Source organism: Pholcus phalangioides, unplaced genomic scaffold (assembly GCF_987345545.1).
Source record: "Pholcus phalangioides strain wild (caught in Gottingen) unplaced genomic scaffold, Ppha-v1.0 ptg000007l_1, whole genome shotgun sequence".
In the NCBI taxonomy this organism is placed as follows: domain Eukaryota; kingdom Metazoa; phylum Arthropoda; class Arachnida; order Araneae; family Pholcidae; genus Pholcus; species Pholcus phalangioides.
This window is the reverse complement of record NW_028301600.1, coordinates 4,083,303-4,103,888: the sequence shown is the minus strand read 5'-3', so window position 1 is coordinate 4,103,888 and position 20,586 is coordinate 4,083,303. Positions and strand designations below refer to the sequence as shown.

Sequence of the window (20,586 nt, the reverse complement as noted above, 5' to 3'; positions counted from 1 at the left end):
AATTCCTGATGCCTAGTTCCAAGGATCAAGAAAGATTTGGAGGATCGATTATGATATCATCTGAGATATAACGCCCATCAAGAGTCCTGATATTTCGTGAGATCTGAACTTTCGTTTCATTATAGATGTCTCTTTCGAGCTAACTGTTAATAGTTAACATAGAACTCTAATTCTTTGAATCAAAAATTCAATGATAACCAGCAAATATGAATGTTTGTTAATTCTTTAACTTGTTCATTTTTGAATTGTTTTGAATAAATTATAATTTGTGAAAAGAATTATCCTCAATTTATTTTGTTGTCTGTGCACATTTCTGGATTTCCAAAACTTAACCTGGGATTGCAACAATATGTTGTAAAAAGTAAAATTGTCAAATGTAGATATAATTGTGTTTGTCGTGTGAATAATTATTAGGCTTCTGTCTTTATTTTTAATGTGGTAGGCTGAGATGAATCTCGTGGTTGTTTAGTTTCTTCCCTCTTGTGTTTTCATTTCCGTCCAATATCCTAAAATGTCCAAATTTGGAACCACCGATCACTTGTGTAGAGTGGACACGCACTCTTTTTTGTTCACACTGTATGTCTTTGAATTTTTTTGACTCCACAAAAATAATCCTTGGAAAATTCGGATCCACTGAGTGAATTTTGAGAATTTTCAATTTAATTTGAACGAGAAAATGTGTGTTCTCTAAAATAATATATTCTTTCCTTTGTGTGAGAGAGAGACACAAAGAAATAGCCATATTGATGAGTCAGTTTTCATATTCTTGCATGAAATGTTTCATATAGGAGTGAGAGAGGAAGAATTTTTTTTTTTTTTAATTTATTTCTTTCATTTTTGTTACGCATAAAATACCTCGATTTCGTATCTAAAACATGAAATTTTTCGTCAGAATTTGAGATTGAGGGAACGCAGTCAGTCATAGATGATTATTTTTCACATTAATTAATTAATTTGTCTGAAAACTAATTAAGAAAACAAATGTACTTTCTGTGTTTTGTTGTAATATTTTAAATGTTATAGGAAACAGAAATGTCAATTCTAAAATGATCATACAGTGGGACGTTTCACAACAAGTATCGTATGTGTGTGAATTAATTCTTTTAATGTGAAAATTTTTTGTTAATTTAATTTTTTAAATTTCTCTTTGTCTTGTGGCCCGGAAAATTACCATGCCACTAGTCATGAATGAAAGTATATCGTGTAGCATATCGTTGGAAAGCTAATTTTTTTCCCCACACAATGATGTAAATTTTTTTGATCTTGATGAATATTTATGCTTTCAATCCTTAAATCTTATATTGAAAATTATTGTTGCCATTAAAACTTTTGCTGAAAGCCATTTCATTTTTTTTTTTAAATACCCTGTAATGTTTTTCTTTTGGTTTCCTGTTTTACTTTTGGTTTGCATCTTGTGATATGAGTGGATAAAAGTTTAGATGACGCAGTTTGCATGACGAATTAGAGGGTGCGTATGCACAAGCTCCGCCCATCACTCGATTTTCATATTAACACCGGAAAACTTTGGAGGCGTGCAGTTCATCGGGACCACTGGTACGAAAAAGTGCGGTCCCTCGCGTAAGAAAAGTTTCCCCCCACGAAACTTAGTCCCAAGTCACTCAAACTCCTTCTAGTTCTGAACTGCCAATAATCGTAACATAGAAAGGATTTCTTGAAGATGTAGTTGTACATCTTACAAACTTACATCTTTACAAACCAAGCCAGTATGCAGAGAATCGTCTCGTCATATCAGTTGCTCTGGAATAACTGATCCAGGAAGGAAGGCTTTCAGGCAGTCCCGGTCAGAGGTCTAGGTTGTGCCCGAGTGGTGCAGTGGTAAAGATGCTCGTCTTCCACTAGACTATGAAGGTTACCATCAAGGTCTATGGGTTCGAATCCTGGCATAGAACATCAGAAGCACGTTCTTTACCTACCTAGAGAGCCTATATGGATGGAGCCTTCATTTCCCACCCAACTCCACTGGTTGGAAATTGCTGTATGGCGATATATGACCGGAGTTGGTGTGCAGTAAAGTAGAGGTCTAGGTCCATGCTACCCGGAGTGGTAGTGAACCAGGAAGGAAGGTCAACCGTTGTGCCAGGAAGATGAAGATCTGGTGGCCAAGCAGATTCGCGCACGTCAAAGGATGACTTTTTGAGGAAGATGAACTGTCCAAACTGAATGTTCAGTTAAAATGAACTATCGGTCAAAAATCCGGTTGTCAAGAAAAATGATGTGACCTGAAATGGGAGACTGTGAGTAAAATTTCCTTCTTTTTTTTTGTTTTGGTTCGAGTCGAGTGGTTGGGCAAAAATCTCAAAATCGATAGTTTTTAGGCACCCAAATAACTAAAATTTGATAAGTAAAAAAAAGTTAAAATTAAGGATTTTCTTTTTAGCATCATCATTGTTGTTGTTGTTTTTAAATGTCTTGGTTGTGTGAATGGTATTTGATTTTGAAGGGATTCAGTTGAAATTTTGTTTTTTTTTATATTGATGTTCACGGTTGACACATGATGTCGAAATTTTGAATTGCTAATATTTTGTCAGAAACTGATAAAAATGTGAGATCAGAGAAAAATATATATAAGAATTAAAATTAAATATAATGTTTGAAACTTAAATTGGTGTGTGTTGACATATTCATTTCTTTTGTTGGCAACTTAATTGTTAAGGTTAAAATGCTCTAGTGCATATTTGATCAGGAAAATTACTCACAGACACACAAAGAGTTGTTGTGGTCAATGGCAACAACGCAAAATTGTATCCCCACTATTTTGATGACCAGGCTGAAAGTTTTTTTTTTTGGGATCCGTCACAGTTTAAATAGTACTCAGTAACTTTTAACGACCACATAATTTGGTGCCTTTCAACTCAAGGCTAAATCTCATATCATTTCTTAAAAAAAAAAAAAAGAGAGAGAGAGAGAGAGAGAGAGTACCACAAAAACACACTCACATTGGTCTCGTGAACAATGTAAATTTAATTTTGATTTTAAAGTTGAGTGGTGACAAGAGAAAACCATCACAACATAATTGGTGCTCGTGACCAACAACCACCACATTGGTGCTGTGTCGAAAACCAATCTAGCATATCACTGAAATCAGCATTTGTCGATGTAGATATTCAACAAAAATTCAGGATTGGAAGATACAGATTTTGGTGACAATTTGATTTTGCAGAAAAAATCCTATAAAGTTGTTGCGATCCGATATGCAAATCAGATGCTGGCGATCGACCATGATGACATTATTGATATATCGTAATAGCGAGCCACCTATATAAAGGAAGATCTTCCTTTGCACAACACACACCTCAGTTATGCTTTCCACTCAATACTACAGTGTCTTAACTCTTTTAACCATTTTTAATTTTTCACATCATGTTATACTTTTTGAATAAATTAATATTTTTAACTACTGCATTTCCGTCTCTTAAACCATGGCGACGAGATAGTAATTCGATCCTGTGACTTGTTGTTCCGGTGATGCTGCTCGATCTGGTGGAATTTTTTGTCTGTTCCGGCTCGGGTGTTACTACTCAATGGAGGTAAGACAATAATTCTGATATTTCAATCATTCAATTTCGTTGCTCTGGCCATTCAGGATTTTTTTTCTCTTGCCCTCTCTCCCTAGTCTAAAAAAAAGGGGAAAATTATGGCATGCATAAGATCAATGTGTGAATTTGACATTTCGGATCCTTCCTCATGGGATCTTTATAGGGAAAAGTTAACTTACTTTTTTGAGGCAAATTGCATTGATACACCAGAGTTGAAATGTGCATCTTTTGATCACAGTACTGCAAACAAAGACCTTGAGTATAATTCGTTCACTGTTTGCACTGGCTACAGTTGCCGATAAATCTCATGATGATTATGATTTCTTATTTACTGCTCAAAAAATCATTTCAGTCCGAAAGAATCTATCATTTATTGTACTTTTATGTTTCATGTATGCATGCAGCAACCTAGAGAGAGGAAAAATGACTACATTGCAGAACTGTGATGCCTTGCTGGGATTGCGATTTTGCCACAACCTTGGCAGAGTGATTACGAAATCAATTCATTTGTGCGATTGGTGATGGGGCTATTCAGAAGCGGTTGTTAGCTGAATCAGAATTCACCCTTGAAACCACTGTGTCTAGAGCTTAGGTCAATGAATGGGCCTCATTGCAAGCTCAACAGAGATGCAATCCGAAATGGGTGCTTGTGGTTGTAACATGGGTTTTGTGGATAAGGTGGAAATGCAGGAAAGAAGGGGCAAATTTCAAAATTCAAAAAGGCTTGTTTTGGTTGTGGTGAAATTCATGGTTGAGCCGTTTGGGATTTCAAAAATGTAATTTATAGATCATGCGGACTCAAAGGTCAAATTGAAAAAGTTATAAAATCGAATTCTCGTTAAGTTTAAAAAAAAATTAAATGGTTCGTTAAATACCGTAATTCAAATTAATTCTCTCAAACAAAATATTTGTGCAAAATTGGACAAAAAAATGATTGATGGGACAAAAAAATGATGATGATTCAGAATCGTACTATTCCATAATTTCATTCGATACTTTTTGTCCTTGTTTGGATCTAACAGACCCAAAATATCTCATACTTCCATGAATTTGATGGATTTTCAAAAAAATCAATAAAACTTGTGGGAAAATTTGAGGTGCAGTTTCAGTTTAAAAACAGTGATTCAAAATTGGAACTGTTGATTGCCAATGCCCACTGTTCAGTGCCGTCTTAATGCATGGGCCCACCTGTGCACGGCCCGGGGGCCTCAATAGAAAAGGGTCCTCATAAAAATGAGAAGTAGTTGAATTTTTCGAGAATTTGCCAGGATGGCCACGGACATCCGTTGGTAAATAATTCCTGTCATTCAATTTCCAATGATCCTTGTTGGTTGTGTTGGGTGAACCTGTCCAGTTCACCTGGCATGTTGCCAAATAATTGTTTTACCATTTACAATATTTGTGAAAGTGTGCGCAAATTGTGTTTAAATGTGTTGTTGAGAGGAAGTGTATCCGTGATCCAAGTGGACCGAGATTATTATGTAGTGATGTGTATAAATACAGATCATGCTTATTATATGAGCGCATTCACCTTCCGTAAACTTGTTAACTCCTTATGTTATTTCATTCAAGGAAATCATAAGAAAATTATGTTAGCTAAATTTTTATTTGGCATCTTAAAGCTTGGCTGGAATAAAGCATTTCTTGATGAGAATTATACCTAAAATTCCCAAATTTAAAGGTTTCATAACTCTGTCAATCATGGTCATAAGCAGATAAATTTTTTGTTTCACACATCAGTGTACGCGCGAATAAGTTTTTGCTAAATATGACTTATAAGATCTAGAGAACATATCAATTTTTTAACATTTCAAGAAATAACTTTTTTTTTTGTTTGAATAACTTCGAAAATTATTTGAGGCAATATTTGAAACATTATTTGGAGAAAAATGGTCAAAAGGTTACAATTCAGCATTAATAAGGCTCTAGGTCTTTTTCAGAGCATTATCAAAGTACTACCCCTTGAGTGGGTGGTCTCGTATTTTGATGACCTTCTCATAAGAGCCAAATCTCATGATGAGTTAGCGTCACATTTGAAAATAGTGTTAACTCATTTGAAAAATTCCGGACTTCACATCAAAAAGGAAAAATGCTTATTTTTCCTTTATTAAATTGAAAACTTTATCAGAAACTAACAGTTGAGGAATCAGTTATTAAATAACAATAAGAGTGAACACTCTGCATAAAAATATGAAAGAAGGTTGGAAACCAAAAAAAAAATTACTTTATAAGGTAAAAAATACCTCTATCGAAATTATATTCATGTCTCATTATTTCAGCCCAATATTTAGCTGATTGTAGACCCAACTTTTTAGGTTTCTCTAGACGCAATGCTGAAAGTGCCTGTTTGTACTGCTCAAACTCCTTGTCACTCATGTCTTGAATATATTTCTAAAAATAAAAAAAGGTAATGAAAATTTTTTTTAAGAACACATAATACAGAAATAACAATTAAATCACACCCAGATAGAGAAATACAATCAAACCTGATTTTAATCCACCATTCTTCTCAAAGGTGCAACTACATCAAGAGATTTGTGGTAACTTATTGCAGTAACTGAACGGAGAAATCACATTTCTAAACCTCTGTCTATTGTAAGCCTTTCTCTGTCTCACTATCATCTCATTTTGGATGGTGTCATCCCATGTAACAGAAACTCTCAGCATTTCATACTTATGTAGTGAGGGCCAGTGGCGTAGCTGGGGGGGGGGGCAGAGGGAGCGATTGCTCCCCCAATCGAAATTTTGCCTACATTGGCGCCTATTTTTCTAAATGACTTTTGATCTTTAAAAAAAACTTGAAAAATATTGACTTTTTCATTTTCTACCTTCATTGACTAAAATGATGTGAGTAAGGGAAAAAAATCTACATTTATATTTGCACCTCTTGTAGTTTCACAGTGATTGGGTTCGTACTAATCCTTAAGAGAAGAAGGAAAAAAAAGAAAGTGGGGTTTTCATTACCATTTTTGACAATTGCTCTCAAGCTCTTCATCTGGAAGTATGTTCAGATCAGCCTCTGTTCCCTCACCTTTATTAAAGGGCAGAATCTTGCCCGCTTCTAGCTGTAACTTTTTTTTCTTGCTGTTGGTCGTTCTCGGTAGAGCTCCTAGAAATACCTTTCATAGGTATGAGGATATGGCGTTCACAAAATTCCCATTCGGTTCTGAAGGGCCACCAAGAGCATTGACTAAGGCGCCTTTTGAAGAAATTAGGCACGGGAACCTATTGTGGACCGACCACTGAACCTATGAAGTAATGGATAGGATTCAAGCTTCAAGAAGTATCGCCTTTTCTTTGGGCGTCTTAGGTAGAATTTGAACTCCTAGAAATACCACTTTGTCTATGGGGACTTAGCTAGATTCATAGTGCCTAGAAATGCCACGTTATCTACAGGTGTCTTGGCAAGAGCTACTAGCTTGTGTATAGGGCAGTGTGTCAAAGACTAGGAAGAGATAGAAAACAGCTATTTTGAGCCCTAAAAAATCCAAGATTTTGGGGCACAAGAGGGGATTCTGGAAGAGTTTTTCTTAAAGGTGGGTAAATAAAAAAACCTATAATCTTGGCGCAATAGCGCTCTGATATGTAGAGAATGGGAGAGGAAATTATAGTCTTCTATATTTGTACGATAATATATTGTACTATATTATACAGTGATAATGCATAATTTTATGTTGAAATATGACAGAAACATTGTCTTTTTTCATGGTGTAGTTTCTCTTTTCCATAAATCAGTTTGTTTCATCATTACGCATATACAGCAGTGTGCCGGTGTGTTTGTTAACTCATGCATGTATACCTCCCCTCCAACTAATCCAGTGTTTCTTAAAATTTTGGCACCCGTGCCCCCTGACTTCGTCATCATTTATCTGTGACTGCCCAGAATAGCCTGACGCGGGAAGGTTCTCGAACTTTTTCCACCCGAGGTGCCCCTTTCCTCTATTCAATGCTTATCCGCAAGCTCCGCCAGCTCCCTAGAGCTGTTTAACAAAAAATATTTTCGAAAAACCTTTGTGCCCCTGACGAAGATTGGAGGCGCACCAGGGTGTCGGGGTGCACAGTTTGAGAACCCCTTGGCCTAATGTAAAAAAACCCACTACAAAAAAAATGAATGAGCACGCATCGATACACCAACGCGTTGAGACATCCCTCAAAAATGGGTGGCGATGAGCCACCCAATAGATAATAGAACGTAAAAAATATTTCAATCGATTCATACACCTGCCATTTTCACTTCGATTCAAAAGATGAGCAGTGGCATTACAAATACGCCTCAGAGATACTTAAATAGATTACGGACACATGCGACAATTTCTGGCACACACTAATTCGTTTGAAGCAGTGGTTCCTAAACCTTTTTGGACTCAGGCCACCCTCCGCTTGTGCGTCTGCAATCTAGTAGTATGTGATAACCATTGCAATCACGTGGGCATCATGATGGATTCATCCCAGTTTGAACCCCACTAGTGGCACAGTGGTGGTTGGCTGCAGTGAGTCTTTTTTTTTTTTTTCGATTTCTAGGTACGATTGCTAACAGATCTTTCGTTTGGAAAGCCTTCCCGCAGAGAGCAGGCAGGCTTTCACCGTGGTATTTGCATAACACAAAAAACTTCAGGCATCTGCCAGTTTTACTTCTAATATGGAAGACAGATGGCAAAACTTCTCGAACTGAAACCATGCATAACTATGACATCATATATACATTATGGCTACGCATAATATAAGAAAGAACTTTCCGGCATGCATTATTTAGTTAGAAATTCCATAAGAGAAATGTCTTGGAAGTACATGCACGATTGAGTAGAAGTAGTGTACATGTGAAGATTTCTCTGCACTTTCATATCTTGGAATAATTTTAGAGAGAGGAAAATATATATTTTTTTTCCTTTTTATTTTATTCTCCTATCATTTTTTATATTTTAATCTAAATTTTTTTCAAACTACCTTTTAGGGTAACTTCCCACTTGTTTTTGGTGTTTGCATTTGTATAAGTACACAAAACATAAAATGAAATTTACATTTTTTTTAAATACAAATACAAATACAACGCCACAACAGGCAAAATGCCCAACGAGGTGGCTGATAAAAAGATGCCCATAAAATTATGGATGTCATATATTTAAAAAAAAAACAGCAACCCAGTTAAAAATGCAATTAACACAAATTATTAAATTAATTAAAAAATTAAAATACATTAATCAATTGAAAGGTAATTTAATTTTAAAAATAACATCAACTGAAAACAAAATAAATTTGATTTTTTTAAATAAGGAAATTTAAAGTTCTTTCCACTAATGTGTAATTTTAAATTTGCACCTTAAGCACGAACAAAAAAAATGGCGCCTTTCACAATTTCGCTACCCCATGGACGAAAACCTGGCTACGCCACTGGCGAGGGCATTCAATATCTGCTCAGATCAGAACACATTAGATAGTGAGCTAGAAACCATCAGAACCATTGCTAAAGACAGGGGGTTAAACACCAAAATTGTTGACGAAATTAGTAGAAAATTCATGAAGCCTACAAGAGGAACTACTTCAGAAAATATCACAGAGAGGCCACTAAAAGAAAGTATACCCTATGATCCAATAGTCTTAATCAAGATCAAACCGATTCTTAAAAAGTTTAACCTAATAACCATAGATGTGCCCACTAAAAACTTTAATTTCAAACTCTCCTAAAGATGATACCGTAGAATAAACAATGCAGCATTTATTACATTCCATGCCCTCTTGGTTACATAATACAGACAAGGAGACCCACAAAAACTAGATTAAATAAGCATGCTCGTTGTGTTAAAAATCAAGAATGTGAATTATCTTTGTCTTCGAAAAATGTGAAAAATATTGCCTTTTCAATCCAATACTCATCATTTCAATAGTAACCAATCACTTTTATTCATTATAATTAAATCAGTGTTGGGATAATTAAAATTGACAACTACATATTCGTAAAGGACATCTTTACATGTTTCTAGTGGGGTTGTGTGTGTGTTCACCTCGCTCTTACTCCCACCCACACAAAGGAAAAAGATTCCCCCCTTTCTCTCCAGGGTTGCCAAAACAGCTTTCTGTCAAGATTGGCATGGTGGTGTGTCTTCTGTGGTAATTCATCACAAACCCGTGCTGGTTTCCCGACATCACACTTTCGTCGATCTACTTCACCAATTGTCTTTTGATAATAATTTCCAAAATTTTCAAGAGGGAGCTCATCAAACTCACTGAACCATAGTTTCACACTGTTTCTCTACTACCCATTTTAAGTATCAGTATGTGCAACTGGCTCCAACAGTTCATTATCACATTCCCCAAAGGACCCTAGGAAAAATATCATCCGGTCCTGGAGCTTTGCTTGCACCTATATTTTTTAGAAGTTTTAAGACTTCCACATGAATTTCATTAAGGACTTTGTCACCCCATGTTACACTGGTACTTTGAATATCCCCTTCACTATTAAAAACTGATGCAAAAAAGTCATTGAAGGCACAACACATGCCTACATTGCTTTCTATCCTAAACCCTCCTATCAAGAGGGGCTGGCCAACAGTACCCCATTAAAAGATTCAAGCATTTCCATCTTTACTTCAGAAAATGGAAAACAGATGGCAGCATGAACACGAAACACGCGCAACTCAACAACATAAATACATTAGGGCCATTCATACACTAAGAACACATATTACGGCATGTGCTGATTCGTTAGAAATTCCATAGAGGAATGTGTAGGACGTGGATGTATGGTTTGTAGTAGTCGTCCCTGCATTATATCTGTTATTGACGTACCTAATTTTGGGTCAGAGACAATGTTATCTGATATACTAGATTCAACTTCCTTTTTACTATCCCTTATTGCTTTCTTCAACGCTCTTCTTTCCTCAGTAAATGATGACAGCTCACCTCTTCCACTTTTGTATTCTCTGAATGCTCTTCTCTTTTCAAGATAAAAATTACACACATTATCAGTGAAACAGGGATGCGATGAACAAACCCACTTTTTAATAACAAAGGGTATGGCATCATGAAAATCAGGAGAGAGATTTGTTTTGAATTCTTCCTCACTTACCACACCCACTGATATCAACCCATCTTTGAAAATTACCGCTAACCTTTCCCTCAAAAGTTTGAAGGTTTGAAGTTGATTCTTCAAAAACAAGGGATTCTTCGAACCATTCTTCTTCAGAACAATTTTTTATTGTTAGGTTTATCTCCAAAGAAGCGACAAAAAAAAAAGCTAACAACCTGAGGATCACTAGAAGAAAAAAATTGTCTCCAACCAAAACATGTTCAACAATATCCTTGGAACTAGTGAGAATCAAATGCAAAATAGAAGTACCCTAGTAGCTTCAGATACCTGTTGATACAAGAAATTATCGAAAATCTCTCATATTGATCTCTAGCCGATATGTTCTCGCAATCGAAACCCAGATAATTAAAATCCCTAACGTTACTACCCTCTTATGTTTGCACATGTACTAGGCTTGGAGATGTAGTTTGGATCACGATTTGGTGGGTTATAGCAAATGCCTACAATAAGGTTATGACTACAATAAGACTTCACCCTCTTTCCTACCAGATCTATTTTTTTTAAAGTATCATATCCTGAGATGTGCAATGATTCTGTAATAGCTAAGATCTAGGCCCTCCAAAGCTATCATAGTTTCTAAAAAAATCTTTCCTATTAACTAAGCTCCTGGCATTTATTAGCACAAACTTCAATTTGCCCTGTAATTCAGTGTCAATCGAGAAGCCATCCAAGTCAGAGATGGGCAATTCCCCATCAATACTGTTATTACTATCATTAACTAACCCCCATTCCTGTCTACCTGGTCTGAGAGTAAAAAAACTGACCTAAGCCTATCAGACTACCCGTCTATTCAGGCAAATTCCATTCCAATGAAGCCATTTATCAGTGAAACCAGGAAGCTCCAAAAACTTGGCCCCAAGAGAGGAGCAAATAAAACTTTTTTTTACCCATTCACCTTGGATTTAGGGTCCTCTTGAGCAGTGCCTCGTATGGCAGCAATGGGTAGCATGGCCAAGCACCACCTCTGTACTCTATTACAAGGGGCATGTGTGCATTTTGGTTCCCTCACCCATGGCTCCCACAAGAGCCCGGGACAATTCTCATAATTTTTTGGTTTTTTCATACTATAAATGAACTATAGAAGGGGCCGTGAGAAATCTGACTGGGAGGGGGCCTGCAAAAGTTCTTAGCCTAGAGGTCCTGCTCTAGGATGGAGGACCATACCCTCACTCAGAATTTGTTCCACAATAGTCAAATGAAGGCAATGGAAAAATTTGGCTTTTCACTTGTCCAGCCCCGGAATACCAGAAACACCTTTGAAAAATTTTCTTAATGAAAATTACCCCGTTAAATATCATCTTTACAGGATAAAGTTTTATCTTTTTCTTTACAGTTTTAGTTTTATCCGAAACCGTTGCCGGGGATTACCGAAGGATTATCTGTCACGTCATTGCGCCATTTTGTGTCTTTCTTTGTGTTTTTCTTCGTTCTCGCGAGTTTTACTTAGCGTGTTGTTTATTTTTGGGTCATATTCTGTGGTGTTCTCGTTTTTTCTAGAACACGTTGGATTGCAAGATAAGTGGTTTTTTTTTTACTATATTGCTCTCAATTTTTTTAAATTTTCATTGTGTATTTTCGATCGACTTAAATCTTTTTTTTCTCGTTCGCATTTCATTTTCATTGAATTTTTGCCAGGTTTGTGTTTTCTCGCTTCTCTGATATAAATTCGTAGGTTTTTTGGACGTTAGGGTTAGCAAACAGTGTATACTTATTCCCAGGTTCTCTCAATAACTTTGTTTTTCCTTCCACTTGGGCCTATAGTTGTAGTGTTAGTGTGATTTGAGATAGTTAGCTAATTCTAATAAGTAAAAATTGTACTTTGTAGCTTAATACTTTTTTTAGAGTGTGTTCTATTCTTTATATACATATTTATTTTATTATTCGTGATTTAGTGTTGAGCATTCTATTTTATGTATTTTTTTCATACATCCTATTTTACATAATTTTTTCGTACATTCTATTTTACATAATTTTTTTGTACAATCTCTTACGTATATTTCGCATAGTAATGTATTTTACATTATTTTAATTTCCTGTTACCGTTTTTTATTTTCCTATTTTTAACTATTATTATTATTATCTAGCTTTAGCAATAGTGTTAGTATGCCTCGACCTCGACTAGTGTTGTGTAGAGTTTGCGACGGGAGGTTTCCCTGGTCTAGGGGTATAGTAGCTAATAGTTTCAATTGTAAAGGGTGCTTGGATAGGAAAAGGCTGGAACTCGAGGTCGAAGCTTTACAGGAAAAAGTTAAGGTGCTAGAGGGCCCGGTTATAACGGAGCCTCTAGTCGTCCAGCCACCTGTTGATGAAGAAGCAATCACCACGAACAACGACAGTTTAGATGGCGAATGGGTGGTCGTGGATGAGATAGAGGGGGATAGTGATAGGGGTTTAATCATTGGCGATTCTATGGTTAGGGAACTTGGGAACCGAGTGTGTAGGGATTTTCGGGGTTTTGAGCGCTGTTGTCTTCCTGGGGGGAAGATTGGCAATGGTCGAGACGTTTTTCATCGCCGAAAGTTTCCCTTGCGGGTGATTCTGTGGGTCGGAACGAATCAGGTAGGAGCGAATATTAGTGAGTCTCTGTCAGAGTACCGGGATTTACTATTATCCGCTGGGGGGGGGGTTCAGATGTGGCAGTGATTCCAGTGCTGCCAAGGGGTAGTAGGGGGTATAGGAGTAGGATCCACCAATTCAATATAGAAGGTTTACGATGATCTTAGGTCAGGTTTTTTACTCCCAGACCACGTAGTCGGGAATGCGGATTAGTTAATGATAATCACAACAGTACTGACAGGGAATTACCCACCTCTGACTTGGATGGCTTCTCGATTGACACTAAATCACCGGGCAAATTAAAATGTGCGTTAATAAATGCCAGGAGCTTGGGTAATAAGAAAGATTTTTTAGAAACTATGATAGTTGTGGAGAGCCTGGATCTTATAGCCATTACAGAATCTTGGGCAAACGATGGGGATGAATCTTTCTTACACATCTCAGGATACAACACTTTTTTGAGAAATAGATCTGATAGGAAAGGGGGTGGAGTGTTGATATACGTGAAATCCTGTTTGAAGGCTAGAGAGTGTAACGTGCAGAGAAGTGATATTGAAACTATATGGATTGAGCTTGTGAACAAAAGACGTCATAAACTTATTGTTGGGGTTTGTTACAATCCATCGAATAGGGAGCAAAACTACATCGCCAAATTGCATGATGAAATTTCCTACATGTGTAAGCGTAAGAGGGTTCTCATACTAGGGGATTTCAATTACCCAGGTATTGAGTGGGAGGACCTTTCATCTGGAAATCAGTATGAAAGAGACTTTCTTAAGTAGGTGCTCGAAAATTTTTTGTATCAGCATGTATCAGAAGCCACTACGGGTACTGCTATTTTGGATTTAGTTCTTACTAGTTCTGAGGACCTAGTTGAACATGTTTCGGTGGGGGAAGAGTTTTCTTCCAGTGATCATCGTATCGTCAGATTTCACTGTAACTTTTCCTCGGGTAAGGTTGATAACAAAAGACTGGTTCCTCGTTTTAGGAGAACTAATTTCAATGTTTTGAGAAGAAGGTAAGTGGAAGTTTTCAAAGACCGGTTGGAATCAGTAGGGGTGGTAAGTCAATGGGAAGAGTTAGTACGAAGCTGTCCTCTGTTTTGCACGACGTCATACCCTTTGTTCAAAAAAAGCGTGTTTGTACATCGCACCCTCTATGGTTCACGGATAGCGTGCAGAACCTTTATCTTGAAAAGAAAAGAGCATTCAGGGAGTATAAAAGTGGACGAGGTGACCTATCATTGTTTACTGATAAAAGAAGACTGTTGAAGAAAGCGATAAGGGATAGTAAAAAGGAAGTTGAATCTAGCGTGGCAGATAACATTGGCTCTGACCCAAAATCATTTTTTTGATACGTCAATAATGGATGTAAGGGGACAGTTGGCCCCCTCTCGATAGGAGGCTCTAGGGTAGAGAGCAATGTAGGCATGTGTAGTGCTTTCAATGACTTTTTCGCGTCAGTTTTTAATGGAGATAATGATATTCGATGTACGGGTGTTGCATGGGGTAATAAAACCATGCAACCAACGATATTCAAGTAGAAGACGTGCAGGTCCTAAATCTTCTAAGAAATGTATGTGCAAGCAAAGCACCAGGACCAGATGATATCCATCCCAGGGTCCTCAGGGAATGTGCTAATGAATTGTTGGGGCCAGTCGCGCAGATATACAGGAGTAGTGTTGCTGAGGGTACCGTCCCAAGAGATTGGAAACTTGCTAACGTTGTTCCGATATTTAAGAAGGCTAGTAGAGAAGCGGTGTCCAATTATCGTCCAGTGAGTTTGACGAGCTCCTTCTCGAAAATTTTGGAAATTATCATCAAAAGGCAGTTTGTGAAGTGGATAGAGGAGAATAATGTATTGTTGGATAATCAGCATGGTTTCAGGAAAGGGAAGTCATGTGTAACTAACCTCCTTTGCTTCTATGATCAAGTGACCAAGGTTTTGGTAAGAGCAAAAATGTAGACATTGTTTACCTTGATTTCCAGAAGGCATTCGATCGGGTCCAACATGGCAAACTCTTGAAGCGTTTACGCGAGATTGGAATTGGGGGCAACTTGCTGAATTGGATAGAATCGTGGTTAAGAGATAGGTCGCAACGAGTTACGGTGAATGGGGAATTCTCTGGTTGGACAGACGTCACAAGTGGAGTTCCTCAGGGAAGTGTCCTTGGCCCTATACTTTTTTCACTTTTTATCGATAAACTCGATCAGGGTATCGATGGGATTACTAGCAAATTCGCAGATGATGTGAAGCTAATGGGGGTAATCGGGAATCAAATCGATAGGGAGTCGCTCCAGACCAACTTAAGCAGGATTGCAGCGTGGGCAAATGAATGGAGCATGTCGTTTAGCATTGATAAGTGCATGGTCGCTCATTTTGGTTCGAACAACCCACGGTTCTCTTACGAGTTGAATGGTATCACTATCCTGGATGCAACTAGGGTCACCGATTTGGTAATTCTCATTGACGAGCGACTTAGGTTTTCTGAACATTGTTCAGCGAATAGAATACTTGGTCTCATTTTCCAAAAGGTCTCGTCGCGTTCGTATGCTGTAAGGTTTCGGAGACCATACCTACAGAGGGACATAGACTTGGTTGAAGGGGTGCAGAGAAGAGCTACACATGTCCTTATTGGCACACAGGGCTTGAGTTATGAAGAGAGACTTCATTTTTTGAATATGTTTACATTGGATGAACGCAGGTGTCGAGGAGATATGATCGAAGTGTTCAAAATTTTCAATGGGATGGATAGGATGGACCATGAAATTTTAGTACACCGCCAATTGACTGCTTTTACAAGGGGACACCAGTATCGATTGGTGAGGGACAATGCAAGGTTATGGTGTCGCAGGGAATTTTTCTCTAATAGGGTTGTTAATAAATGGAATAGTTTACCCCCAGAGGTAGTATATTGTAACACAATTGACACGTTTAAAAAGAAATACGATAAACATGTTGGGGTAAATCGAGAAGCTATCCATACTTAGAATAAGACAACCATAAGTATTCTTTATGGGCATTGTATAATATTTTATCATGTGTATATATTGTTTATAATTTTTGTTAATTGCATTTTTAATTGGGTTGCTGTATTTTTGAAATATATGACATCCATATTTTTATGGGCATCTTTTTATCAGCCACCTCGTTAGGCATTTTGCCTGTTGTGGCGTTGTATTTGTATTTGTATAAGTGATGATGGTTCACAAAAATAAGTGCTCTTTCAGGGATTAAGTTATCTGGCATTATTAAGAATGGTAAAATAATTCTAGAACAAAAAAAAAATTTCTACTTCAAAAGCGGACGTATGGTCACACACATTTTGCACAGTAAACAATGATGTGCGGCCTTCTTTTGATAAAAAATCAGGTTTATCTCCAGGTCCCCTTCACTGAAGCCTTATCAGCCTCCTGGCAGGGTCGCCATTAGGGCGGCAAATGAGGCTTCGCACCCGGGCACTTGGAGCTGCCCCTCACCAAGAGTCTGATATCAATTTACAGGTGTTTTCCACACAACTCCACCGTCATCGCAGTGGTAATCGACTGAAGTTGGTTTTCTGCGGTTTCAAACTTCGAGGCGCAAATGCGAGCTGATCTCCCCATTAAAAAGTCTAGCCGCAGACAGAATCAGGCCTACAACAGTATAACTATTCATTCATTACCCTTCACGCACTGTGAGTTGCGGAAAAACTCATAGTTTAAAAAAAATTGATTACAGATGGCAACACTACACATACCAAGCATTACACAGAAACAAACTTCATGGAAGGTTCACTATACATACACATACACACACATTCCAACATGTACCAATTTGTTAGAGGTTCCACAGAGGAATATGGATAAGGTGCATGTCTGGTTTAGTAATAGTAGGTATTTCTACATTCAAATCCATCGGGAATCTCTGCATATACCAAATCAAGAATGATGAGTGTAAAGCACATTCCCTATTGTTATGGGGTCCAAAGAAAGTGATCTTGAGACCAGTTCAACCTTGTCCTTGTATAAGGATGTCAATGAGATGCTGACTACTTGTTTTCTCGCATACCGGCGACACTCACACAGTCACTGAGAAAGTGGTTCTCATGATACCGCTTTCTGTTGAAGCAACAATTCGAAAACAAACATGACAAGCTGTGCGTGATCTGTTACGCGCGTCAGGTTTAAAAAAATAAATAATGGTCATTACAAATAGCTGTGACTCTTGAATGTCTTCTTATGTATCTTTGGGCACTGTCCTTTCATTTTGATAATGATTCACTGGTGACTAATGATGTAGCGGTTGACTTTAGGTTCAGTTTGTAACTTAGCTTTTGAACAGCAGCAGTGTATCTTAACACAATTTGTAAAACAATACAGGATACTAGAATGCAGGGAACAGACAATATATTGAAATATATTACAATATATGAAAAATATTTTCAATTGTGTTTTTTAGTGTATATAAAATTATTGCATATATTCTTAACTTTTTAAATATTTCTTTACATTGTAAGTTCCATTTTAGATCATCTTGTGTGTGTGTATTATTATTCCTAGGCAGTTTGTATTCATGAAAGCTTTTCTATTTCTTGGCAGTTGCATTGTGAAATGTATTGACATAGACATAGACAATAATCATGGATTTTTATACTTATATTTGTCAAGCTATTTATATTGCTTGTTTAACAAATGTCTTTAGTTTTTTGTATATTTAGTTTATTTTTCTTGAGTCAGGTATTGATTTTATACTTAGGCTAAGCCTTCTTTGATTTTTTAAAAATGAATTTGTAATTTCATTATCTTCAACGTTTTGTTTTATATCATCTGCAGATGAGATTATTTTGACACTTATATAGAGTTTGACCATGTCCTTTATGTAAATGAGGAACAATATCGGCCCAAGAATTAATCAAAAACTGTTATGAAATATTTGTTATTATTAAAAACCAGTGTTTAAATAATTACTTAATTCTAGAATGGTCATTTCTTGTATTTTTATTTTTTGAAATCCATATTGGTTAGTAGCAGTATATTTCTGATGGTTTAGAAAACCTACGAGCTGTCTTTTCATACACTTTTCTATTACTTTTGAAAAAACTGGAGGAATTGATACGAGTCTGCACTTCAAAAAGTTATCTTTCTCTCCTGCTTTATAAATGGCAAGCAGTATGGTGTACTTTAAATCGCTGTAAAAGAATCCATCTGTTTTGGCAAGTTGATTAGATTTTTTATTAGTATATCTATGTGATAATGGGCGATCATCATCATCATCTTAAAGATTATTTGGTCATATCCACTTGCTTTGTTAATCTTTAATTCTGTTATAATCTCATTTATTTCATTATTGCTAATTTTGAAAAAATACATAGTTGTTGGAATTAGTTATTGTTTGATCATACGTAATTACATTTCTTCCAAGTTTCTTATTATGATACTTATAAGTCTTAATGAAGACTTATGGGCACTTAGGGTGTCAATATGTCATGTCAGTGATTTTGCCACCCACAACACTGTAAAATTCGATGATTTTATAACAATGTTTTTGTTCCCACCTAAAATTTGCCAGCTTTAATTTTGCCACCAAAGCTGTTGTCCCCTTTGCCTATCTTTAATTAATTCCGGTCCTGCTCAGCCTTGCAATCACGGAATCACACAGCTTACATACAATTTTTTAAGTCTTGCATATTATTTGGAAATCTGTAGCGTCTTCCCAGCACTTAAAAAAATTATTTTACTCTTTGTGGCAACACCACAAAAATAGAAAGTCAAGCCTGTCTGGCCAGAAAGCTATTATTGTTTACATCTGCCGGTCGCATCTTTGTACATGTCCCTGCTCTCATCCAAATCATGTATTATTTTACCTTCGTTTATATTTGTAAATAAATAATTGTTTTATTGTTTAATCTACAGTTTCAAATAATATAGTTATGTCCCAAAGCCAGCTCCCATAACTATATATTGGTGACCCTTGTTTTCCCGAACCCGCCCGATATGGCAACCGATTCTACTGATGGATCCACCACGCAAGGCCTGCAAACAGACAACGTGGCAATCAAGCCACCCCCTTTCTGGTGTGATGCCAGCATTATGGTTCGTGCACTTGGAGGCCCAGTTCAAAACAGCAAGAGTGACCAGTTGTAACGTTACCATTTAAGCCCCAGTGGAAATCATTCTTGCTCTAGTCATTTTTAATGTTTTAATTTCAATATTTCCTTTTCTCTCATAAAGTTATGTAAATTAGACGCAGTCTCAATACGGCATCCTTCGATCTTGTGATTGGTTCTCTCATGAAGCATTTTGGGATTGCTCCTGTATAAAAACCAGTCGGTGATGTGCATGATCGCAGCTTCTTCTTCCGACTAAATTCCTGTCTTCATTACCAAGGCATCACGCCCTTGTTGAGGTGTGAGCCAGATCGTCTCTCTCTCTCAGAACAATGAGTTAAAATTGTAAAGGTGTGCCCTTGGCACCTCACCTGTCTTATCGCTTGACTTCATGTGATATTTCTACATCGTTGTGATCCCGTCGCCTGTGGATTGGTTAGTGGCCAGACCTGCTACTCTTGGACGTTTTGTCTCCAGTTTCCTATGCAGTGGCTGAGCTGTGGCCTCAACGTGTGTTCCAAAACAACAAACCCGTCAGAACCTTGTGTCAGGCAGTCTTCTGCTGTGAAGTAGACACCTAGGAGTCTCTTGTGGACAGTGTGAACTAATACGTGAATACCAGAACATGGCGGTGAGATCGTTCTGTTTTATTGTTTTCGTTGTAATGTTTGAGAGAAAGGGTTAACTGTGATATTTGATTGTTAAAATGTCATACTAATAGTTAATGAATAATTGAATAAATAATTATAGTTTAACTAAAGCCTTGTCTTCATTCATTATTGTCACCCACTCAATGACTCAATGATTACTGGGGTAAAAATGATAAAGAACCGGGAAATGTAAGATAAATGTTGAATTTAAATATGGAGGCTTGACCGGGATATAGCTCTAAACGTTGCAGTGAAGAAACTAAGTACAACATTGTGGTCAGCGCCATGGACCAACGACTGCTCAATGTGGTCAGTGACATCGTCATGTCTCCGCCTAATGATCGTTCATATGCTGCACTGAAAGAGGCTCTCACATTAAGAATGTCCAAATCAGAGAGCACCCAACTCAAGAAATTACTTTCCGGTTTAGATTTGGGCGATCGTCGACCATCACAATTGCTCAGGGAGATGAGAAACCTCGCGGCAAACAAGGTAAGCGACGACATTCGACATTTTCTCAAATCTCTATGGCTGAAGCTCTTGCCATAGCATGAGCAAGCAATTTTGTCAGTGAACTCGGAATCATTGTTAAAATTAGCCGACATGGCCGATAAAATTCTTGAAACTTGTGATTACGCGAATCCGAATATT

General features: G+C 37.2%; 1 protein-coding gene across 7 annotated transcripts in view; it reads right to left on the bottom strand.

Moving 5' to 3' along the window:
- Ide (Insulin degrading metalloproteinase) overlaps positions 1-20,586 on the bottom strand; it is a 442,696-nt gene that overhangs the window by 24,347 nt on the left and 397,763 nt on the right. For all 7 annotated transcript variants that reach the window (XM_089232551.1, XM_089232550.1, XM_089232552.1 and 4 more), the window contains one exon: positions 5,801-5,948. In XM_089232551.1, coding sequence (XP_089088677.1) covers positions 5,801-5,948 — 148 coding nt within the window. The remainder of the gene's footprint in view (positions 1-5,800; positions 5,949-20,586) is intronic.